The 25129-nt window shown below is 41.8% G+C and overlaps 2 protein-coding genes across 5 annotated transcripts in view; one reads left to right on the forward strand and one right to left on the reverse strand.

Moving 5' to 3' along the window:
* The window catches only part of MAST3 (microtubule associated serine/threonine kinase 3), a 90510-nt gene extending 89362 nt beyond the window's left edge, over positions 1-1148 (reverse strand). For both annotated transcript variants that reach the window (XM_058163228.1, XM_058163226.1), the window contains exon 1: positions 1020-1148. In XM_058163228.1, coding sequence (XP_058019211.1) covers positions 1020-1058 — 39 coding nt within the window. In that variant the 5' untranslated portion in view covers positions 1059-1148. The remainder of the gene's footprint in view (positions 1-1019) is intronic.
* A 16486-nt stretch (positions 1149-17634) lies between these two features.
* IL12RB1 (interleukin 12 receptor subunit beta 1) overlaps positions 17635-25129 on the forward strand; it is a 29468-nt gene continuing 21973 nt past the window's right edge. For 2 of the 3 annotated variants that reach the window (XM_058163231.1, XM_058163233.1), the window contains exons 1-4: positions 17635-17884; positions 18571-18700; positions 20498-20670; positions 21627-21766. In XM_058163231.1, coding sequence (XP_058019214.1) covers positions 17821-17884; positions 18571-18700; positions 20498-20670; positions 21627-21766 — 507 coding nt within the window. In that variant the 5' untranslated portion in view covers positions 17635-17820. The remainder of the gene's footprint in view (positions 17885-18570; positions 18701-20497; positions 20671-21626; positions 21767-25129) is intronic. The other variant, XM_058163232.1, reaches the window with a different exon arrangement.

Here is a 25129-nt window from a genome sequence, read left to right on the forward strand (position 1 = left end):
TCAGCTCTGACTCTCGAACAGTTTCATTTATCTAAGGTTATTAGCATTGCTGAATATGCAGTTTCATGCCCCGGCCTGCATTTATTTATTTAGCTTTGCTTTAAATGAATAAACAGTAAATGATTTAAAAAGATCTACTCCTGGTGCATATTTACAGAGCAAATACTTCGATGACTTAGGACACGTGATCTCAAATACTGGCTATCAGAGAGTACTTGGAGATGGTTCAGCCACCCTCCCACCTTAACTAAAGTGGCCAAATCTTTATTTCGCTTTATTTCGCCCCAGAAACACTGGACTGAACCAAATTCTCAAAGCAGCAAAGGAGCCAGGAATTCCTCCAGAATTCCAGCATGTCTCTCTTCTTAGGGTGGATCGCCACAATACTCCCGGCGCTTTTCTGTGGTTTTCATCCACTTTCAAGGCGGCTTCTTCCTTAGGGCGAGCGTTATCCCGATGAGGAACCCCATAAAAAAACCAGAGATGGCAGAAAGCCACCGAGCGTTTCCAGACGGCCAGAGGCACCCCGATCCCGCTTGCCCAACGCAGGAGCTAAGCGGGGATCGAGTGGGAAGAAGAGGAGCAAGTTGCTTTTTTCGCTGCAGCTCACCAGCGCCCCTTACCGGCAGTCTCTGAGAACATCCAACCGGCACGAAACACGCCCCGCTTTTGCAACAGTGCTCTCCCGAGCCCTTCCCGGCAAAAAGATGCCCACGCTGGTAGAGACGCACTCGCCCACCCAGCCACCTTCTCGGTGTCTTCCTTGCACACTCACCTTCTGCTTCCCCCGCCCCCGCAATCAGTTCTGCCCCCTCCCTCAAGCACACCCTGCAAAAGCGCCGCAGGTCGGTTTGCAGAAAAAGAGACAAGGAGATCTGCTGGCGCGCCTAGTGGTCTTCAGCTAGGAATCTAGGGAGATCCTTTTCCTCCCCGGCGCATCTGCAAAGGGCTCCGGTTTTCTTAGCCTCTGCCACATCCATACCTGCCCGCGATGGATCTCCACTCCCACCCCTCCTCACCTGCAGCCCTCGGCGCCTCAAGATGCTGGATTCGTCCATGCTGCCTCCTCTTCCTGCTCCTGCTCCTGCTCCTCCTCCTCCATGCCTCTCCGAGCTCGTCCGCAGGGTGGAAAGTGGTCCCGACGCTTGGAGGAGAGGCCGGACCGTGCGGGAGGCGGAAATCCCCCGGCCTGCATTGGCTGGTGGGGAATCAGCTGATCTGATCTTTTCCCTTGTGGCGAAAACGAGACTTGGAGCTCCCGGCTTGTCAGTCCAGCCTTGCAATAAACTAAGAGGGGAGCGGCAGAGACAGGCGCGAGGCAGCCGTAGGGATTGAGAACTGAGATTCCCAAGGATCGCGACAATCAGAATAGAGCTGGAAGGGACCCTGGAGGTCTCCTAGTCCAACCCCTGCTTAAGCGGCAGACCCCATTCCGTTTCAGACAAGTGGCTGTCCAGTCTCTTCTTAAAAGCATCCAGAGATGGAGCACCCACAATTTCTGAAGGCAAGCTGTTCCACTGGTTCATTGTTCTCATTGTTAGGAAATTTCTCCTTAATTCCATGTGGTTTCTCTCTTGGAATAGTCTCCATCCATTGTCCTGGTGCTTTGGAAAATAAGTTGACCCATCTTCTTCTTTCTCTAGACTGGCCATACCCAATTCCTGCCACCGTTCTTAGTCTGTTTTAGTCTCCAGGCTTTTAATCACCCTTAATTGCTCTTCGCTGCACTTTTTCCAAAGTCTCAGCATCTTTTTTTGTAATGTGCTTTATACTAAAGCTTTATAATTCATTAGTAATACTTCTAAGTAATACTCCTAATACGCCAAAGAATTGAGGCCTTTGAACTCTGGTGCTGGAGAAGACTCCTGCGAGTCCCTTGGACTGCAAGGCGAACAAATAAGTCAGTCCTAAAGGAGATCAACCCTGACTGCTCTTTAGAAGGCCAGATCCTGAAGATGAAACTGAAATACTTTGGCCACCTAATGAGAAAGAAGGACTCACTGGAGAAGAGCCTAATGCTGGGAAAGATTGAGGGCAAAAGAAGAACGGGAAGACAGAGAACGAGGTGGCTGGATGGAGTCACTGAAGCAGTAGGCATGAGTTTAAACGGACTCCAGAGGATGGTAGAGGACAGGAAGGCCTGGAGGAATGTTGTCCATGGGGTTGCGATGGGTCGGACACGATTTCGCAACTAACAACAACAAAGTAATACTCCATGTGATTTTGATTCTGTGCCTCTGTTTATGCAACCAAGGATCGTATTAGCTTTTTCAGCTGCTGCCGCTGCGGCTAGCTCATGTTTAAGTCATCACTCCCTAGAATTCTAAGATCTCTCTCACAGTTACTGTTTTTGAAAGAGGCAGCCAAAGATATTTCAGACCAGGATGATTCTTTTATGCCTTTTGCATCTATATTCTTCTAATGAGGTGGGAATAGGGCTTTCTCCAAATAAGAGCTCCTGAAGTGGGGTGTCTTGTTTGCAATCTTAGGAACCCCTCAGTATTCTGTCTCTCTTGCAAAAGGAGTGTGATAATAAGGCTTGCCTACCTGGCAGGACTGGTGTAAAGATTAAGGGGTGGGCAAACAGCCCTTTGCATTGAAAGCACACAAGATAAAGCTGCTTCTGTCACAGCCTCCTCTAACTTCTAAAAAAATACTTTAAAATTTTAACTTTTAACTCTTAACTTTTAAAATTAAAAAAAAATTATCCAGCCTTTATTCTTTTTATAAATCACTCAAGATTTATCTCTAATACTCCTTCCTCCTCCTATTTTCCCCACAACAACAACCCTGTGGATTGGGTTGAGAGAGAATGACTGGCCCAGAGTCACCCAACGAGCTTTCATGACTAAAGCAAAACTAGAACTCACAGTTCCTAGTCTAATACCCTAACCAGTAGAACAAACTGGGATGAATGGAGGTCACCCAAAGTGTGCAGTTTCTATGTTTTGAATGAAAGAGTCAATCCCAAGTGTTTTGCAGTCTGAGGCAAGGTATGAGAAAAAGTCCTCGCTACCCCATTTCACAAATTATTTATTTATTTCATCAAGCATGTATTAGATAACTTATATAAGTATAAACTTGATTATGGATACATGAAATGGTTATGAATAAAAGGGAACATTAGGACAGGGACGGTAGGCACACTGGTGCGTTTATACACACCCCTTAAAGACCTCTTAGGAATGGGGTGAGATCGACAGAAGACAGTTTAAGGTTAAAGTTTTGGGGGTTTGGGGAAGAAACCAGAGTCAGGTAGTGTATTCCAGGCATTGACCATTCTGTAGCTGAAGTCATATTTTCTGCAATCGAGTTTGGAGCAGTTTACCTTAAGTTTGCATCTTGTTGTGTCTGCGCCCCCTGAGCTGGGCACCCTGCCAGAAAGTGACTTGGAAAGTGAGGGGGAAGGGCCATCAGGACTTACCTCGGGAGCACTGGCTTCCCTGGCTCAGCTCCAGGAGCCAGAGGCAGGCCAGGTGGAAGAGATAATGAGGCCTCCGTCCCTTGACTCTTCCCCCCACAGGCCACACCTCCAGACCCAGCTGATGGCAATCAGGCCTGGCTGGACCCTAGGTTTTGTAGACAGGAGAGGTGGCAACAACAGAAGCAGGGGTGGGGCAGGCCTAGGAAGTGCTGAGTCATGGAGCCACACCCCACAGGATATAAAAGCAGCAAGGGCTGCTATGCCTCTTCGTAGCAGGCAAATCAACTGCTTGACTAGAGCTGAAGTACTGTTTGTTGATTCATCGGCATCAAGGGAGATAACAGAGACACTTGGCAGACGCTCGCTAGTTTGCTGCCAGAGCTGATAGTGCCGGCTAATTAAGTCATTGCTCGGACTGAGGCGAGTGGGACAGAAGACATCTATTGTTTGCTCGTGTATTGTTGTGGTTGAAGCTGAAGTAGTCATTGACAGGTAGGACATTATAGCAGATGATTTTATGTACTATGCTTAGATCAGAATGAAGGCGGTGTAGTTCTAAGTTGTCTAAGCACAAAATTTCAAGTCTGGTGGCATAAGGTAATCTATTGCGGGTAGAGGAATGGAGGACTCTTCTCATGAAATATCTCTGGACTCTCTCAATTGTATTAATGTCCGATATGCAGTGCGGGTTCCAGACAGATGAGCTGTATTCAAGAATTGGTCTAGCAAATGTTTTGTATGCTCTAGTTCAGGGGTCTCCAACCTTGGTCCCTTTAAGACTTGTGGACTTCAACTCCCAAAGTTCCTCAGCCAGCTTTGCTTGAAGAGCCCTGCTCTAGTTAATAGTACAATATTACCAGAGAAGAAGCTACACAAGATTAGGTTAACAACTTTTAATGCCTTTTTGGCAATGCTGTTACAGTGAGCTCTGGTTACATTAATTAGACTAATTAATTTGATTTCAGTTGACTGTTTCTTAAATTCCTCCAATGGAAAATGTTCTCACATCCAAGCAACAGCTGGATTTACAAAGCATCTCTAGAATAACAGGTGAACCATCTTTTTGCCACCTGAAAGATTGCCCTGCTCTCTAAGGTAGACCCAATCCTGGGAACTGAAAATTTATTGTGCACAATACAGATAGACCTCGATTTATAACCACAATGGAGCCCAAAATTTCTATTACTAAGCAAGACAGTTGTTAAGTGAGTTTTGTCCCATTTTATGACCTTTCTTGCCAGATCTGTTAAGTGAATCGCTGCAGTTGTTAAATTAGTACCGCGGTTGTTAAGTGAATCTGGCTTCCTCATTGACTTTGCTTGTCAGAAGGTCGCAAAAGGTGATCACGTGACCCTGGGACACTGCAACCATCATAAATATAAGCCAATTGCCAAGCGACCGAATTTTGATCATGTTACCCTGGGGGTGCTGCAACAACAGTCGTAAGTGTGAAACACGATCATAAGCCACTTTTTTTCAGTGCCATTGCATCTTTGAACATTCACGGAACAAATGCGATACAGGCTACCTGTATAGCTTTCATTGTGTGACTACACAATATATCAGAATCTGAACCTGATGGTTTGAGAATACAGTTTCTAATACTTTAAGACAGCATAGCCAATGAGAATTGCAGCCTGAATATAGATGAAGGGCAGTAGAAGGGGGGAAGTTGGTTAGACTCTTGGTGAGCTGACTTAGCATAAAGCAGTTTCAGTTTCCAACTCAAAAACCATCGTTTTGAGGAAACCTCTGCCTTCTGGCATCTATCAGATTAGACCTGAGCTGCACATTGGTAGCCTGCTGGAAAAGGCAATTCCCCCATCCCCCAAATTGTCAGCTCAGGCCAAAACCCAAGTTTGTTTAAGTTGTTGCTCATTCATTCAGCTACTTCTCATTTTTTGTGATACCACTTCACCAAGTCAGTATCTGTTTTACTAAGTTCTCATAAGCTCTTGCTTGACTCATCAGCTATAGTATCCCCCTAGTATGTTGGATTTTCAGTTGCCTTTCATTTTTCCAAGCACTAGGATCTTCTCCAATGACTCTTGGCTTTGTTTTCTGTGTCCAAAGTATCTAAGCTTTAGCTTCATTCTCAGGGCTTCCAGTAAGCAGTCTAGTTTTAATTAATTTAGTATTTATCTATTTATTGTACTCAGAAACCTTCCCAATCAGTGTACAACAAAGTAAAAAAAAACTCTGGACACTGTACAGCAAAAACAAATCAAACATTGATCATTTCTTCTTATTCACTGAAGATAGTCACAAAAATTCCCTAGCCCCACAAAATCCTAGAAACCAGGAGACTTATGAATTCTAGTCCCACCTTAGGCATGAAAGCCAGTTGGATGACTTTGGGCTAATCAATGTCACTCTCAGACTAAAACCGGCACTAATTCTTTTTCATGCACTTTTTGTATTGATCCAGCTTTCCAGCCTTATATTTCAATTTTTTTAAAAAACAAAACAAAACCCAATAGCCTTGATAATGCATGCCTTTTTGGTAGGTACAATGTCTCTGCAGTGCATGCGACTACAATTTTCATAGTCTCCCAAGTAGTCAATGTGTTTTTATTTCATAGTTGTAGTTGCCAATCCTGTCAATTTTTGAAGCTAAGGAAATAAAGTCTCTACTACTTCCTGTTGACTGTATTCGGTTGATGTTTTCAATTGACATAATAGAACACAGTAGATGAGAGTGTCAAACTCAAGGCCCGGGGGGGGGGGGGCGATTTGCCCACGGGGTGCTTAGATCTGCCCCGTGCGGCTGCCTTGGAAACACAAAGGACTGACCTACAGTGCCTCTGCCAGCGAAAATGGAGCGCAGGAGGGCCACACACGGCCTACCAAGCTCCATTTTTGCTGGCAGAGGGTTGCAGTAGGCCTGTGACAGCGAACCTATGGCACACGTGCCACAGGTGGCACGTGGAGCCATATCTGTGGGCAGGCGAACATTGCCCTAGCTCAGCTTCAGGGCACATATGCGTGCCAGCCAGCTGATTTTCAGGCCTTCCGGCCCACTGGAAGTTGGGAAACAGGCCTCCGGGTGGGTGGGGAAGGCCATTTTTGCCCTCCCAAGGCTCCAAGAAAGCCTCTGGAGCCTGGGGAGGGCGAAAACGGGCCTACTGGACCTACTGTGCCATCGCATGCCAAAAGCATGGGGAATGCGTGGGGGTCATGTGTCCATGCGTGGGGGGTTGGATCGCATTGAATTATGGGTGTGGGCATGCATGTGTGCAACCCCCCCCCCCGCACTCCTCCCGCTTTTGGCACATGATGGCAAAAAGTTTAGCCATCACTGCAGTAGGCTGCCACAGCCAAAAAAGGAGTTCGGGAACCCATTTTCACTGGCAGAGTGCTCAGGCCACCACAGGCACCTCTGACACGAGTGACTACAAGCTGGCCACGTGCACTCTGGCCACACCCACCCCATCCCACCCCAAGGTCAAACACAATCCTGATGAGGCCCTCAATGAAATCAAGTTTCATACCCCTGCAGTAGATTAACCAGCCAACTGTCTTTTGTAGACTTTCTTTACCTTCAGTGAGAGTTCTCTTGGGTCTTTCTTGCTTTTTGCTTTTTAAGTTGTATCATAGCATTTCTGAGGTTGCTGATGTGTCTCCTGGAAGATTTAATTTCAATGGCTCGTAGTTCAGCCTTTTTCATGATATATCCTGCATGTGTTAAATTAGTAAATGGGTATTTGAAATGTTTAATTTCTCCATATTCTTAGTCTCTGGTGGCAAAGGATCAAAGGAGTCTGCCAAGCAGCTTTTTTAACCAATAAATTTAGTCAGAAAAGGTATCAATTTAAAGGCATCAATTTTCATAAACAGTAATTCATTTCATCAGATGTGTTTAGTGGGTAGACTATAATTGTTGTTGCTAGTCATCATATACATTTTTGTATATGTGGCACAAAGAGCCATATTTGTTGTGGTCTACACAGTTAAGAGGGTTAGTACAATCAGTAAGGCAAAGCTAGATATTTTGAGGGAGCTCCTTTGTCCTTTCTATTACTGCTTGGATGTTAGCAATGTGATCACAGGTCAATCAATCAGAATAGAGCTGAAAGGGACCTTGAAGGTCTTCTAGTCAAACCCCCTGCTGAAGCAGGAGACCCTATACCATTTCACATAGGTGGCTGTCAAGTCTTTTCTTAAAAATCTCCAGTGATGAAGCACCCACAATTTCTGAAGCAAGCTGTCCTGCTCTTGTTTCCCCAGAACGTTTGAATCTAGCTTGTAAACCGAGCAATTCTTATTCTGTATACTGCATTTTTAAAGTCTGGCTTGCATTCTTGAGCATTATCTTATTAACTCTGAAATAAGCATAGCTATTTGATAGTTTAAGCATTCTTTAGGACTGTCGTCGTTAGATATTGGAATATCAATGGATCCTTTTTGTCCCTTGGTCACTGCCGTGTTTTCTATACTTGCCAACAAACTATATCACATCACCTGCACTTCTTGTAAGAACATAGAATAGAATAACAGAGTTGGAAGGGACCTTGGAGGTCTTCTAGTCCAACCCCCTGCTTAGGCAGGAAACTCTACACCACTTCAGACAAATGGTTATCCAACGTCTTCTTAAAAACTTCTGCAGCTTTGTTGTTAAATACAGGTAATCCTTGATTTACAACCACAATTGGGACCGGAATTTCTGTTATTAAGCAAAGGTGGTTGTTAAGTGAGGTGCGCCTGATTTTACAACCTCCTTTGTCATAAGTCATTAAACAAATCACTGCAGTTTTAAAATAAATCAAGTGGTTGTTAACAAATCCAACTTTTCCCATGGACTTCTTTGCTAGTGGGAAGCTGGCTAGGAAGGTTGCAAATGGTGATCATGTGACCCCCGGGGATGACGCAATCATCATAAATACATGCTGATTGTCAATTGCCAAATTTTGATCACATAACTGGGGGGGATGCTGTAATGGTCGTAAGCACGAGGACTCGTTGTAAATTACCTTTTTCAGTGCTGTTTGCAAATGTGAATAGTCACTAGGGTTGTACATTGAAGACCATCTGCATACCATATTTTCTAGGCCCAACTTAACTTCCCTTTCCAGGATGTTCATCTCTAGTTCCAGGGGTGCCCACAGGGTATGGTTTTAAAAAGTCAAGATGTGTGATGGATATAAACAACAGATAGAACTTCATTTGCACCATTGTGGCTGACACCTTTGCCTTTTTTAAACCAGGGGTCTCCGACCTTGGTCCCTTTAAGACTTGTGGACTTCAACTCCCAGAGTCCCTCAGCCAGCAAAGCTGGCTGGGAGTTGAAGTCCACAAGTCTTAAAGGGACAAGGTCGGAGACCCCTGGTTTAAACCATATCCTGTGGACATTTTGTCTAATTCAGTGCTGGAGAGCAATTGTCCCGGTTAGGAGCAGGGCTCAAGAGGAGAATTAGTTTGAGCCCGTTACATAAACACAAGAGGGCAAGGTTTGACCCCCTCCTTTCACAATTGTCTTTGAGCCTTAACTAATCTTTCCCAGGTGAAAGCTGCCAGAGATTCCTGTAAAATAGGCATGCAACAATAAAGTAACTGGTTTGAACTCTACCCGTATAGGTCTGGCTGGGTATGGGTCTGGCTGTTCGTTCTTGACATTTAATGACCAAACCTTCATGTGTATTATCAACTCAGATATTTTGCCCTGGTTCATTTATTTATTCATTTATTATTCATTTATTTATCCATTGTTCATATCTTCAATAGCCTTTTTGTCTGCTTTGATTTTTATGATGCTCATCTTTGCATGAAGTTTGTTTTCTTTCTTTCTTTATCAAATGTAAATGGCCACCCATCTCACGGAAAGAGGCTTGGATAGTGTAAAGTTTCAAAAAAAGTCGTTTCAAGCTTATTTAAGTTCCTGTCCATGAAAATCTTTAGTAAAAGATGAACGTTTTATGTGATTCAAAGAGAAACCAGAGTATATATAATGTTTCTCTATATTACTCTATTTTTAAATAAGTCCCTTGTCTTTCTCATTCAACTGTTGGCCTCAACAGTGTTTGACAGAGTAAATTGTCCTCTGTCTCACATGCTTTTTCTTTCTGTCATTTTTTTCAAATATTTTCAACAAGTTAACAGATATTTTGCCTTCTTTTGTTTTTATTTGTTTGTTTCAGGATGTTTCCTCCATTTTGATGATGTCTTGAATTTCATTTCAGGTTTCTTCAAGTATTTTATTTATCAATTCCAGTCCATTAAATCTATTTTTAATCTTCATCATATATTCATTTTTGTTTAGTTTCACTTCCAGGCTCCATCCCCCCTCCAAACAGTACATGATCTAAACTGGAATTAGCACAGATCTTGTTTTTGCTGACAAAATGGAAAATTTCCATCTCTGCTCACAGAGAATATAGACCGTTTGATTTTGGTCTTGTCTAACTGATGGTCTGTGTACAGAGGCATCTTTTAGATCAGGGATCTCCAACCTTGGCAACTTTAAGACTTGTAGACTTCAAGTCCCAGAATTCCTCAGCCAGCTTCAACTCTGGGAGTTGAAGTCCACAAGTCTTAAAGTTGCCAAGGTTGGAGACCCCTGTTTTAGATTGTTGGGAAAAGATATTTGCCTTCAAAAATTTGATTTTCCCCAATCCCATGGCCTTTGGAAAATGTTTGAAAACAGGTGTAGAGCTAGTTAGTGCCCTGAAAGCCATTCCTCTGCCTTTTAATTAATTTTAATATCACTGTTTTTAACTATTCTTGCCCCAATTTAAATTTTTACATTCAGTTTTTTATGTTTTTAACATGTTATATGCTTTTAACACTATATTTGTACACTGCCCGGGGTCCCTCTGTGTGGGAGATGGGTGGTTTCTAAATTAATAGAGAGAGAGATGGATGGGTGTGTGGGTGGAGAGGGAGGGAGGGAGGGAGGGAGGGAGGGCTGGATGACTTTAGGTAGTGATTCTCAGTCCAACTCATCTCACAGGGGTGTTGTTGTTGTGGGGAAAATAGGAGGAGGAGGAAGAAGGGTTAGGTATGTTCACTGACTTGAGTTATTTATAAAAATAATAAACGTGGGGAAAGATGATGGAGAGAGAGAGAGAGAGAGAGATATCTCCAGCTTTGCTTCCTACTCTACTGTTAAATTTCCCAGTTATACCAGATGTTTTTACTTTCAACTTGAGAATGAGGATCTTGTTTTTCTCTGCCGTTGAGTTGCCTTTGCTGGGCCCCGTTTCCTGGCACCATTTGCTCTGCTGACAGTTGTTTCAGTGCCTGGCAATGTCACTAAAGCTGCTGGGTGACTCACCCATTCGGGTGTGCGGTTGTGCTCTGTGTGTCTGGGCATGAAACAGCGGTGATGATCACTGAGATGCTTTGTTCTCACTGTGCACCTGCAGAGATCAAAGCATCTTTGTAGGACCCTTCAGCTTGACACCCATCCCAAGAACAGATCTCTCTGTCTCTGTCCAACCCAACCTATAGCTCCAACTCTCCTGGAACATTGCTCCTTCCTTGGTTGAGAGGTTGGTTTCTACTGATAAATAGCAACAATAGCATAGCATAGCATAGCATAGCATAGCATAGCATAGCATAGCATAGCATAGCATAGCATAGCATAGCATAGCATAGCACAGAATAGAATAGAATAGAATAGAATAGAATAGAATAGAATAGAATAGAATTTTTTTTATTGGCCAAGTGTGATTGGACACACAAGGAATTTGTCTTGGTGCATATGCTCGCAGTGTACATAAAAGATAGGTTCATCAAGAATCATAAGGTGCAACACTTAATGATAGTCATAGGGTACAAATAAGCAATCAGGAAACAATCAATACCAATATAAATTGTAAAGATACAAGCAACAAAGTTACAGTCATACAGTCATAAGTGGAAGGAGATGGGTGATGGGAACGATGAGAAGGTTAATAGTAATAGTAATGCAGATTTAGTAAATAGTTTGAAAGTGTTGAGGGAATTATTTGTTTAGCAGAGTGATGGCGTTTGAGAAAAAACGGTTCTTGTGTCTAGTTGTTCTGCTGTGCAGTGCTCTATAATGTCATTTTGAGGGTAGGAGTTGAAACAGTTTATGTCCAAGATGTGAGGGGGTCTGTAAATATTTTCACAGCCCTTTTTTTGACTCGTGCAATATACAGGTCCTCAATGGAAGGCAGGTTGATAGCCATTGTTTTTTCTGCAGTTCTAATTATCCTCTGAAGTCTGTGTCTTTCTTGTTGGATTGCAGAACCAAACCAGACAGTTATAAATTTATTAATTTTAAATGGGGTTTTAGTAGGGTAAATTTTAATCATTGGGCTAATTTAAATAAGTTTTTTAAATCGTATTTTAAATTTGTATATTGTATTGCCGGTTTTTTATTATGCCTGTACACCGCCCTGAGTCCTTCGGGAGAAGGGCAGTATAAAAATCAAATAAAATAAATAAAATAAAATAAATAAATAGAGGTGCAGATGACAGATTCAATAATTTCTCTGTAGAATACACAGTTGTGTCAAGTAGGTCTAGGAAGTTGCTGGTACTAGCTCAGTATTATTTATCTCTGGAGTAGGGAAGGAGAGAGACAAATGTGACGGGGCTTTTTGAACTTTATAAACGGTATTCTTTTTTTTGTAAATCTGTTTCTAATTGTGTGTTTTTAATAAATGTCTAAACACACATCAAATACTGTATTTAGGAAAAGCTTGCATATTTTGCCACAGACATACATAATAAATGATGCCTTCTGTTAGCAATATTGCATGTAATAAGAAAATGCCTTATTTTACTGCAACAGAGGAAGTCAGAAGTCAACACTTTTTTTTTCTTTTTCCTAATTCTTCATCACTTCTCTCCCCCCCTTTGCTTCCCACTGCTTTCCTATTTATTTTTGTATTTTGTATCTTATAACCTAATAAAAAGTTTAAAATGTTTCTACAGAGGAATTATTGAGTCTGTCATCTCACCTCTATAACTGTCTGGTTTAGTTCTGCAACCCAACAAGACAGACACAGACTTCAGAGGATAATTAGAACTGCAGAAAAAACAATTGCTATCAACCTGCCTTCCATTGAGAACCTGTATACTGCACGAGTCAGAAAGAGGGCTGTGAAAATATTTAGACCCCTCACATCCTGGACATAAACTGTTTCAACTCCTACCCTCAAAACGACGCTATAGAGCACTGCACAGCAGAACAACTAGGCACAAGAACATTTTCTTCCCGAACACCATCACTCTGCTAAACAAATAATTCCCTCAACACTATCAAACTATTCACTAAGTCTGCATTACTATTACTATTAATCTTCTCATTGTTCCTATCACCCATCTCCTCCCACTTATGACTGTATGACTGTAACTTGTTGCTGTATCCTTACGATTTATATTGATTGTTTCCTAATATGATTTTATTGCTTATTTGTACCCTATGACTATCATTAAGTATTGTACCTTATAATTCTTAACGAACGTATCTTTTCTTTTTATGTACACTGAGAGCATATGCAGCAAAAACAAATTCCTTTTGTGTCCAATCACACTTGGTCAATAAAGAAGTCTAATCTAATCTAATCTAATCTAATCTAATCTAATCTAATCTAATCTAAAATTGGGAATGGATTATACTCCAAGACTAAAACCTCCAACTTCACATGTACACTAAACAGAGTTTGAGCAGTCTGCGTCTACTCAGGGAAGAGATCTCAGGGTCACAGTGAATAACTTCATGAAGATGTCAGCACAGTATGGAGCAACTGCAAAAAAAGGGCAAATCAGTGGTGAAATCCAATTTTTTTTTTACTACCGGTTCTGTGGGCGTGGTTTGGTGGGTGTGGTTTGGTTTGGTGGGCGTGGCAGGGGAAGGATACTGCAAAATCTCCATTCCCACCCTACTCCAGGGGAAGAATACTGCAAAATCTCCATTCCCTTCCACTTCTGGGGCCAGCCAGAGGTGATATTTGCTGGTTCTCCAAACTGCTCAAAATTTCTGTTACCAGATCTCCAGAACCTGCTGGATTTCACCCCTGGGGGAAATGTTATGCTAGGAATCATTAGGGGTTTTTGTGGCTGTATATTCAAGTATTCAATGCCGCCTTTTTTAGGGTTAAAAGAGAATGACTGGCCCAAAGTCACCCAGCTGGCTTTGTGCCTAAGATGGGACTAGAATTCAGTTTCCCAGTTTCTAGCCTGTTGCCTTAATCACAACACCCCACTGCTGTCTCTCATCAGGAATGAAATCAAGAATAACCATGCTAACTGATATATTCTGGATGAAGAATGGAGGTGAGGCCAGAGTGATTTCTAACAGCTCTTTATTCAATACTGCCTGTGAGGCAACCCTGCTCCCTGGCTGACACAGCTCCTTTTATAGGGAAGCTGATCAGCCCACAACCAATCAGGAGAGAGTATTTTCCCGCTCCAACAGAGGACCAGACTGAGAACTTCAAGTGACCACTATATTCAATACATAACACTAACATTGTAATGTTCTTATATGAATGTAGGGGATATCAACATCTGGAATGCTGTATGCAATTTTTGGTTGTTCCATTTGAAACCATGCCATGCCATGGAGCTGGGAATGTGCAGAAGAGGGCACTTTATATTAACAGCAGATGCAAACTCCTTCCAAAAGACAAGCTGAATCTTTTGGGACTATTTAGTTTATGGGTGGGGTGGGGAGAAACTGAAGGAGGATGTGATTAAGGTCTATGCAATCATGCAGAGATGGAAGAAATAAACCAGGAGAGATTTATCTTCTTTCAAAACATTAGGAATAAATTGGAAGGAGATTTAGAACAGAAATTACTCCGTTTCAGAGTCCAGAATTAAACTTCAGCATTCATGACAGATGGCTGCCAACCTGGATGATTTTAAAGGATGATTGGATAAATTCACAAAGGACTGGCCTATCAAGGGCTATTTGTCTTGACAATTGAATGCTGCTTCAGGGGTGGGGGCAGCATGCTTCCAGTTGCAAGGTGGAGAGGGGGGGCATGTCTCTCATCCTCTGTTGTGGTCCACCAGCAGACAGGGGACCTGGCAACCGAGTCAGACAGTGAGGAGGCTGGGGAGGACAATGGGCCAGTCCTGGAGTCAAGGGAAAGCCCGGACGAGGGCTCTGCATTGGAGGCAGAGATGGGGCCAGGGCCATCTGGGAGCAATGCGTGGACTCCGGAGCCTCCAGAGGTGGACAGCAGAGAGGCAGAGGAACAGGAGGAGCCTGTTCCTAGTGCACGCATGCGAAGAGCTGCCAGAAGGCAAGAGCCGCTGAAGAAAAAAGGACAACTCGGGAGTAAGGCCAGAAGATGATTGGCCACTCCCATAAGGCTTAAAAGAGCAGCAACGAGCTGTAGAAAAGCAACTTTGATTCCATCGCTTCTTGTCAGCATCTCTTGAATTTTGTGGGGGGTTTGCCAAGAAAAGCCTTTGGCAGGTTGCCAAAAACATCAAAGGTTGGTGATAAGGCCAAAGGACTGGTTATTAAGACTTTTGTTTTGGACTAAGCTGAGAATGAATTAATTCTCAGCTGTTTTAATAAAATAAGTTTGTTAAGGACTGAATTGTGTTTAGTAATCACTACTTGGGCCTTGGTCACAACACCCTCAAGCATCAGAGAGGTAGCAGTTTGGCCAATCCAGAAAACAAAACATATTGTCAAGCACAAAGGATCATTCAGGACCGTATGTTAAGTTGCAACACAGAAGATTCATTCAAGCCTATATACAAGAATCTAGTCGACTACAGGTAGTCCTCGACTTATGGCCGCAACATTTTTGTTGCTAAGCAAAACAGGTGTTAAGTGAGTTTTGCTCTATTTTACAACCTTTCTTGCCAAAGTTGTTAAATGAATCACTGCGGTTGTTAACAGTAATATGTTTGTTAAGTGAATCTGCCTTCCCCCATTGACTTTGCTTGCCGGAGTCACAAAAGGCCCCTGACCCCAGGATATTGTAACTGTCATAAATACGAGTCGGTTGCCAAGTGTCTGATTTTGATCACATGACCCTAGGGATGCTGCAATGGTCATGTGAAAAAAGGTCATAAATCAGTTTTTTCAGCACCATTGTAACTTCAAATGTTCAGTAAATAATAATAATAATAATAATATAATAATAACAGAGTTGGAAGGGACCTTGGAGGCCTTCTAGTCCAACCCCCTGTCCAGGCAGGAAACCCTACACCATTTTAAACAAATGGTTATCCAACTTTTTCTTAAATTTTTCCAGTGTTGGAGCATTCACAACTTTTGCAGGCAAGTCGTTCCACTTATTAATTATTCTACCTGTCAGGAAATTTCTTCTTAGTTCTAGGTTGCTTCTCTCCTTGATTAGTTTCCACCCATTGCTTCTTGTTCTATCCTCAGGTGCTTTGGAGAATAGCTTGATTCCCTCTTCTTTGTGGCAACCCCTGAGATATTGGAACACTGCTATCATGTCTCCCCTAATCCTTTTTTTCATTAAACTAGAGATACTGAGTTCCTGCAACTGTTCCTCATATGTTGTAAGTTAAGGACTACTTGTAACAGTCAGCGCTAAATTGTCAAGGACTCTAAGCTGATGACACATTTAATTCCGACCCCAGCTTTGCCTTCTCCTGCACCAGTGGTGATATTCAGCCAGTTCTAGCCCATTCAGATGAACCAGTAGCGTTGGTGGCGGGAGGCTCCACTCACCCACCCAGACATAACCACGTCCCGTTTTTGACGCTCTACGTGTGAGCTCACCTTTGCGAACCGGTACCGAAGGTAAGTGAATACCACCCCTGTCCTACACGTATAAATTTAATAAATAAAAATTAGCTACCCAAAACTTCTTGCTAGTGAGATGGGTGGCATATAAATTTAATAAATAATAAATTAGTACATTGGCTGATATAGTCTCTCGCAGTTCCAGTTGGCCAATATCTCCTCCCCACCGAGAATGCAAGTGAATAAACTGGTTTTAGACAGGGAAAATCTGACTAGCTTAAGTTACTCACCACACTTCTGACCTAGTTAAGGCTTTTTGCAAAGTTTGATATATTCAAAGGATGTGGCTTTCTAACCACAACAAGGTGGGGCTTTCCCCCACTCGTGAAAAAAACACTAGTGCAGAATGAGATGTTTTCCTTGGTTTTAACCAAAGGAAAACATTGATTATTACAGGAATCTTTCTTCTGCTTTCTGAAAAGATAACAGAGAACATATAACAATAGCAACAGCACTTAGACTTATATACTGCTTCACAGTGCTTTTACAGCCCTCTCTAAGCGGTTTACAGAATCAGCCTATTGCCCCCAACAATCCGGGTCCTCATTTTACCCACCTTGGAAGGACGGAAGGCTGAGTCAACCTTGAGCCTGGTGAGATTTGAACTGCCAAATTGCAGGCAGTTGGCAGTCAGCAGAAGTAGCCTGCAGTACTGCATTCTAACCACTGCGCCACCATGGCTCAATAATTTATTATCACCATGTTTTTTCACAAAATACACTTTGTTTTATCCTCCATATAGTTCAAGATTAGTTTTGTATATAAGCAAGATTGGGCAAGAGAAGATTATAAAATATGAATGCCGTTGAGTATTTACAATATGTTTAACCAAACCTTGTAAAGAACTGACTAGTTTATTGGCACATGACTGGCTTGATTAGTTTTTTTGTCGCTTAGCCTATTGTGTGAACCCAGTACCTTGGTTAATGGTTCCATCATGTATTCCATAATTCAGCAACCAGGCAAAGAATATGTTGCAACTGCAACTTACAAAGCATGAGGATGAATTATTAATCTTAACCTTCCACAAAACGATGGTTGTTAACACCATTGCCCGCATCTACTAAAGGGGATCATAATTTAAAACCTGCACAAATCTGTTTCCAGTTTGTTAAATCTCTTGCCATTTTACAGTTTTAAGCTTCTTCTTCTTTTTTTAAACACCCTTGGTTTTAAAAATACCCATGGGCCACAGATAAACAGGCTAAGACGTCGGTGAAGTCTGTGAATGATATGATTACTGAATGAAACCTCACAACTCAGAAGTTGTCTACATCAGCTCAGAGAGTATGAGAGTTGTTCTAGCTCTCACACTTGTAGGTTTTCCTTGTGAGAAAGAAGAAGTGGAGCTGTTCCTGCAAACTAACTCGCACGCACAATCTAGGCACACAGATGTGGGGCACGTATGTGTTTGTGTGTGCTGCTGAGTCAATAGGTTCTGTGGTCAGCGCTTCGTTGAAAGCAAAGTGAAAGAGAAAAACAGGATAACGTGCACAGCTTTCTTGAAAGTGCCACGAGTGGCGAGGCCATTGAGTTGAATCAGCGCCTCCTGGTCAAATCAGGTGTACCTGCATTCCATCAGGAGCAAGGGGCAGACTTCTCTGCAAGCAATGATAGATCCTGTAATAACCAGCCCCTTTAGGAAGAGAAAAACACCCATCACTCAAGCTGGAAGAAACTGAAGATGGTACGAGTTGTCGTTGCAGTGATGATGATGGTGTGGTTGGCTGCACCGGAGCTCTTGAGTGGTAAGTTTATCTCGTCTGAGGGAAGACCAAGAAGAGATAAAGCTAGCCATGCTGACACAAAAACCATAGCTTCCTTCGATGCTTTCAAACGCTCTTCCTTAATCTGCCATCAGTTATGAAATAGAAATGGAGGAGAACTGGACTGTATATAAATAAATGCCTAAAATGAATTTAGAATTACTTTCTCATCTGCTTGGGAGTTTTGTTTTTAAAAAAATGTAGAGTGGAGGAACAAGGAGAATGCAATATCTTGATTTAAAATCTCGCCATCTTATTCATTTGTTTTTTGGCCTATCAATGTGGCCATCCATCTTAACCAAATAAATCTGGGCAGGGAACACGGCATAAAACTCCCAGTGCATAACCATAGAAACAGCAGAAATCAGGTAAACTTTCTATTAATTTAGTAAAAGTCTGTTTATAATATGACGTTGTGGTTTCTGTTTGCTATAGATATTATCTTTAACTTTAGCTCTCTTCAGGGCTTTGGTGTGTGTGTGTGTGTGTGTGTGTATACATATTTTTAGTTTGCATTTTTTGTGCATGTTGTTTGACAATCAGCCAAAATGAGCCGTTTTCTATGGGAAAAGCAGGATAGGGGTTGCCTTAAATAAGTAAACACCTTACATTATTATTTCCTAATTCCAAGGTTTCCAGGAGTATCATTCTTTGTCCTATGTTTGCAGATCCCAGCAATTGTGCTCCCCAAAATTTGATTTGCTACAAGCCCTGCTGTGAAGCAGCCTTCCTCTGTCTTATGAACTGCTCCTGGGAGGTTGGATGTAAAGAAGATGTCAAACATACCCTCCACTTAAGGTGAATGCTGGCCCAAGCATGTTAATGCCTCTGTTATAAAAATCTCTGTGTGTGTGTGTGTGTTTTTCTCCTCATCCTAAGCCATTAAGTGGCTAGTTGGATTTGGTTTTGTGAATACATTGAAAAGGAGTCTGATCTGGAAGGCATTGCCACAGATCCTAGCAACAAATTCCCTACTTTAATTATGCACTGTGTTATAAAGAATGATTCTATTGCTCCCCGTTCCAGTCTATACTTGCTGATCTTGGATTCTTGAGATGGGGGGGATGGGGATATATTTCTTTATTCACATTTTATATCTTTTTTCTCTCATTCCCCTTTGTCTTTTGAGGCTAAAGAGCCATAAATACTGTAAAGGCAGTGCTCTCTTGAGTACAGAACATTGCCACCATTAACCTGTGTTTAATTAATCCTCCCTCTTTAAAATTTTTCATTAGCTTACCAGAATACAAAATGCAAAGAACATGTAAATAATGGGAAACTAGGCAAGGAAGAGGGGGAAAGCGTGGGGTAGAAGGGGAAAAAGAAAGAAAAAAAAGACATTGATGTATTTAACTCATCTTTTCTAACTACAACCAGAACTTTCAGTTTCATCAGAAAGTGCAGCTGGTTTTCACACGCTGGAATAGTGCAAAGGCCCTTGTTTACATTAAATAACCAAGAGTGGACTGGGAACATTGTGATGTTCATCAATGGTCTCATATAGAATCTTAAAACTCACCTATCTTTATAACTAGTCTTTTTCTAGCACTCATTACAGTAATTTTTGACACTCTGGATGTCAGAAAGAAATTGAAGGGCTGGGAGCTGAAGGTAGACTATTTCAAACTGAGAGCCAGTTTGGTTTGGTGCATGGCTCCCCAACCCCAGGCCATGGCCTACTACCAGGCTGTGGGAGAGATGGGCAAGTGCAAACGTGTGAAACTCCACTTGTGCGAGCGGTGGGCAACCACACGTCTGAAGCTCCCCTTATACGAGTGGAGGGCACTTGCACTCACGCACGAAGCTCCATTTGCAAGAATGGAGCTTTGCACGGGAATGCCCTCCTCATGTACAAGTGCAGCTGTATGGGCGCAGGTGTGCCTGCCACTCACACGCACCACCCCCACCCACCACACGCTGGAAAGCTTGAGGACTGCTGGTCTAGTAGTTAAGGCACCAAGCTACAAAGTGGGAGACTGTGAGTTCTAGTGCCGCCTTAGCCATAAAAACCAGCTCGATAACCTTGGGCTAGTCACTTTTTCTCAGCTCAGTTCATCTCACAGGACGAAAATAGGAAAAGAATGTATGTTGGATATGTTTGCCGCCTTGAATTATTTATGAAAAAAAATAAAGGTGAGATACGATTTTTTAAAAAAATACATTCCAGGAGCAGACCAGCATGATGCAAAAACCAGCATGATGTAGAAAAAAAATTCTGATTAGGAAGCTTTTTGTGCCACAATGTAAGAGACTTTGTTGCCAGATGGCTATTTTTCTCAGGTTGCTATTGAAGTATTCCTTTTGTTTGCTTTAATGCAATGTTTCTCAACCTGGGCAACTTTAAGATGTGTGTGGACTTAAAGCATGCAGGAGCTGGAGAATTCCAGGAGTTGAAGACCACACATCTGAAAATACTGATCGAAGAAAATATTTCTAACTCTGGGTTGAACTGACATTACCTAGTTTGGTAATGAAACGTCTGCAAGAAAACTACCAAGCTAGGAGAACATTAAGGATTCCACATTTTAAAATTGTTAAGGTTGAGAAACATGGCTTTAATAGCTAATCAAACTCCTTCCCCTTTCTCACCCGCAGGGATCAAGCAGAAGGGGAGATAAGTACATTTGAGGTTGGAGACCGGACCCACTTTATCTTTAACACCGACACAGTCTATGCTCAAAGAAATTTTACTGTTTGGGTAGAAAGCGTGCCGAGGAACAGCTCTCCTCAGGTCTCAAAGAATTATACACTGTTGATCAAGGAAGCCAGTAAGTTAAAAGAAGCCAGAAAGTGAACTTCTTACAGCATGAAGTATCTTTCATTACAGTGTTTCTCAACTCTGGCAGTTTAAAGATGTGTAGACTTCAACTCCCAGAATTCCCCAGCCAGCCTTACCAGTTGCAGAATTCTGGGAGTTGAAGTCAACACATCAAACTACCAAGGCTGAGAAACACTACCCTACTGTATTCTAATGCTCTTGATTTTGTTCCCGGCTACGTTTTGAGACAAACAGAAAGGGAAGGTTTAGGTGCTTTTTGGGTGCACGTTGCAAGGTTAAGGGATTTTACCTACTGGGGATTTACCTACTTGGAATTTGGGATTTTGGAAATTTCCATTTGTTGAGTTGTTGTGGGCATGCCCAGGAAAGAACTGCTGTGGCTTGTGCATTCCTAAAACTGTTGCAAACCACACAACTCCAGCTTACCAGAAAACAAACTGCTGAGGTGGCTCCCTATTCACCTTTTCAGTTTATCATGGGTAACGCCATTCCAAAGAAAGCAGCGAAGTTTCCCTACCTTTCCTTTTCTAGGGATATCTAGGAGTTGAAAATAAGTAGGATTCTGCTTCATTTTGGAACAATTTTTATCATCGGTAGAAAAGATTGTGGGTGTTATGAATTCCACTTTACCAACACACACATTTCTGAATGCCAAACTCAAACATAGCGTTAGTGCAATCTTAGTACGTCAGTGGAAGCAGAAGGCTGGCTGATTTTCTCTGGGTGACATTCATAATTGTTTCTCCTAAGCCATCAATGAAAAGGATGGTGAAAATGAATAGATGAGCTGAACTAAAAATCGAAAGGACCATAAAAGATTATGGGGAGGGGAGAGAAAAATTAGTGTACAAAAATGAGCGAAGGGGCATATTTATTATCTAGCGCTTGTAGTCTCGCACATCTGTCTCTTACTCAGTAGCCTCAGCTGTTGTCTTTTTGTTCCAGTAAAATTTAATCCACCATCAGCCATCAATATTTCTAGATCGAAAGGTATCCTGACCTTGAAATGGCCTGGATCCAGCACATGTCGCTCTACACTAAGTGAAGTCAGGATGAGACAGTTCAGCCAAATAAACTGGACACTGGTAAGTTGCATATTAAAACACTGGAAATGATGGCCATGTTTGATGGTTTCCACCAAGATTCTCTGGCTAGGCAGGCAAGACTTGCTAGATAATTATTCATTGTCCAGCTTTGGATTCAACCACCTCTATTCTACCCGATGCTCTTGGGCTGCCTTGGTAGATTCTTCCAGTTGAAAGGTTTGGGGAAATTTGGATGTTGAGAGCCTACATCTCGAAAAGGCTTCAGTCTGGGGAAGGTAAAGTTGTTGCTTTCACTACTGAGAAGAATGAATAAAAATGCCCAGCAGTTAAATAATCACAATCAGTCAGATAACAGTCACAAAGGGCTTTGTTGAGATCAGGGGCATTTATTGAAGCAACAATCATATGTATCACTGCTTCTCTCTGCTTCAAAGAGACAATTGTTTAAAACTGACTACAGAGGAAATGAGAAAAAAAAGGAGATGAATTTAATCAGATAGGCAGATAGGCAGCTTATGTATATGTCTGTTGGGGTTGCTATCGACGTATTTTGAAATTCTCATCATAGACGATTGCCAGAGAATGAAATTCTGCAGATCATAGGGTTTTTTCCCCCTCCCCATTAAAGATTGCAGCATTTCCACAACCCCACCCTTTGGAACACCCCCTCTTCTTGCTACTCTCAAACAGCTGTGTGAAATGTTACCCCTATGGAAAGACTTAGGAGCAGGAAGGTGCCTGGGTGACACATCGCCCCATGGCCAGCTGCTCTCCAGCTGTCACAAAATAAATCCCTCCATCTTTACCCCACTCTGGGACTTCCGCTGAGATGAGATAATTCTTCCAAATATAACAACATCAAGAGATTATGGGGAGGAAAATATTTGGTGAATAAGGGCAGGAATGTTTACAGAATGAAGATCTTAGTGCAGTTTGCAACGAAGCTACATTTAGTGCCTTTCTGGAGTCACAGATGTAAAAGTTCCTAGGGTCCACAGACATTGTGACTATCACTGATATGTATGCATGCAGTTTGTTTGTTTGTTCATTCATTCAATCAATCAATCAATTTTGTACAGCCACACACCTTACCAAGTGGCTCTGAGTAGTGAGCATTTTTTAAAAAATGATCAGAGCTTTGGTTCATGATGCTACAATACCTATTTCATTATTTAGTTTGTAATAGATGTTTCTGCAAGGATCAGGATACTCCTATGGCTGGCTCTAGATTTTTTGATGCCCTAGCCTAGACGAAGCCATATTTAGTTTTTCATTTAATCTTCCTAATTTTATTTAGTTATTTATTTGTTAAATTTATTTGTCTCCTATCTTGCCATGGGGCTATTCTAGGTGGCTTACAACAATAAAAAAGAACCAATATGGCCTAGTGATTAAGAAAGTGGGACACCATGAGTTCTAGTTAGCTATGAAATCAGCTGGGTGACTTTGAGCCAATCATCAGGAGACTAAGAGTTCTAGTTCTAGTTCTAGTTCTAGTTCTAGTTCTAGTTCTAGTTCTAGTTAAATGCCATGGAGACACAATGGTTAGAATGTTGTACTGCAGGGCTAACTCACTGCTCACTCAAGGTTGACTCAGCCTTCTAACCTTCTGAGGTCGGTCAAATGAGGACCCAGATTGTTGAGAGCAATATGCTGATTCTGTAAACCATTTAGAGAAGGCTGTAAAGCACTCTGAAGCCGTATATAAGTCTAAGTGCTATTGCTATTGCTGGTTCTGCCTTAGGCATGAAAGCTGACAGACTATGGGCCAGTCACTTTGTTCTAGGGAAAATAGGAGGAGGAAAGTGTGTTGGATATGTTCAGGATACAAATAAATACAAAAAGAAATAAATGAAAAGAGTGTAAAAGGAACAGAAGTAAGATAATAGAACAATAAAATAAACAATAAAAAGAACACAACAATACAACAATATGATAACCAAAAAAGATGGATTTTAATTTTTTTATATATTATCTTTTTTACCTTTTATTATCCTGTAAGCTGCCTGGTCTTGGTTCAACATTGAAATGGGCACTGTATAAATTTAATAATTTTAATAAGTTAATAATTTATTAATAGATTAAAAAAATAAATATTGGTGCCCCTCTGATTCGGCTCATCTTCCAGTTTTGGTGGAAGTCTCAAAAAAGGCACTTTCTTCTTTCTTTCTTTCTTTCTTTCTTTCTTTCTTTCTTTCTTTCTTTCTTTCTTTCTTTCTTTCTTTCTTTCTTTCTTTCTTTCCTTCTGTTTTTACTCTTTTAAGATTTCAGCCCTGGACATTTTTTTTCTTTTGTCAGACATTTTCACCCTTATTACATCATTTTAATTATATCAGTACCTTTGTGATTATATGGCAACTATTCTGCAAAATTATGTTCAGACCTCGAGTGGGCATACTGGGTCACAGAGTGCATTGTTACCATTTTTTTGCTTTTTTTAAACTCTTTTTTTGGAAGTCTTTTCAATCTTGACATCCTTAAAATGTTGTGTCCTTAGGCCGGTGCCTGCTCAGCCATAATTTAAATCAGGGATCTCCAACCTTGGTCCCTTTAAGACTTGTGGACTTCAACTCCCAGAGTTCGCAGCTTTGCTGGCTGAGGGACTCTGGGAGTTGAAGTCCACAAGTCTTAAAGGGACCAAGGTTGGAGACCCCTGATTTAAAGCCAGCCCTGGATTGCCCATCCCCCCCACTTCTGCTCTGCCCCTCCTTCGCCCACTCTTTGCTTTAGCTCCACCCACCGTGCAATCCCCAACAAATTCATTGCTCAGAAGAAGAAAAATTCTGATCCCCATTTAAAAGCAAATGGCTTCCATTGAGCTAAGTTTAGGGCTGCAATGTCTCTCATGAGGAGGTGATGGAAGGGCACTTTTAGTTTTAGCCATTTTTTATGGATTGTTGTGAGCCGCCTAAAATCATTATATGAGATAGGCTACCATCTACACAGGGGTGAAATCCAGCAGGTTCTGACAGGTTCTGGAGAACCGGTAGCAGAAATTTTGAATAGTTCAGAGAATCGGCAAATACTAGCTCTGGCTGGCCCCAGAAATATTTTACAAGAAGAGTTCTCCATTCCTCTGTAAACAACAAAATACCTTATCCCACTAGACTTGAAATCCTAAGCTTAGAAAACTTGGAACTCCGTCGCCTTCGAAAAGACCTAAGTTTAACTCATAGAATCATCTATTGTAATGTCCTTCCTGTTAAAGACCACTTCAGCTTTAATTGCAATAATACAAGAGCAACCAATAGATTTAAACTTAATGTCAACCGCTTTAATCTAGATTGCAGAAAATATGACTTCTGTAACAGAATCATCAGTGTTTGGAATACTTTACCTGACACTGTGGTCTCTTCTCATAATCCTAAAAGCTTTAACCAAAAACTTTCTACTATTGACCTC

The sequence above is a fragment of the Ahaetulla prasina genome, chromosome 1, assembly GCF_028640845.1.
Source record: "Ahaetulla prasina isolate Xishuangbanna chromosome 1, ASM2864084v1, whole genome shotgun sequence".
In the NCBI taxonomy this organism is placed as follows: domain Eukaryota; kingdom Metazoa; phylum Chordata; class Lepidosauria; order Squamata; family Colubridae; genus Ahaetulla; species Ahaetulla prasina.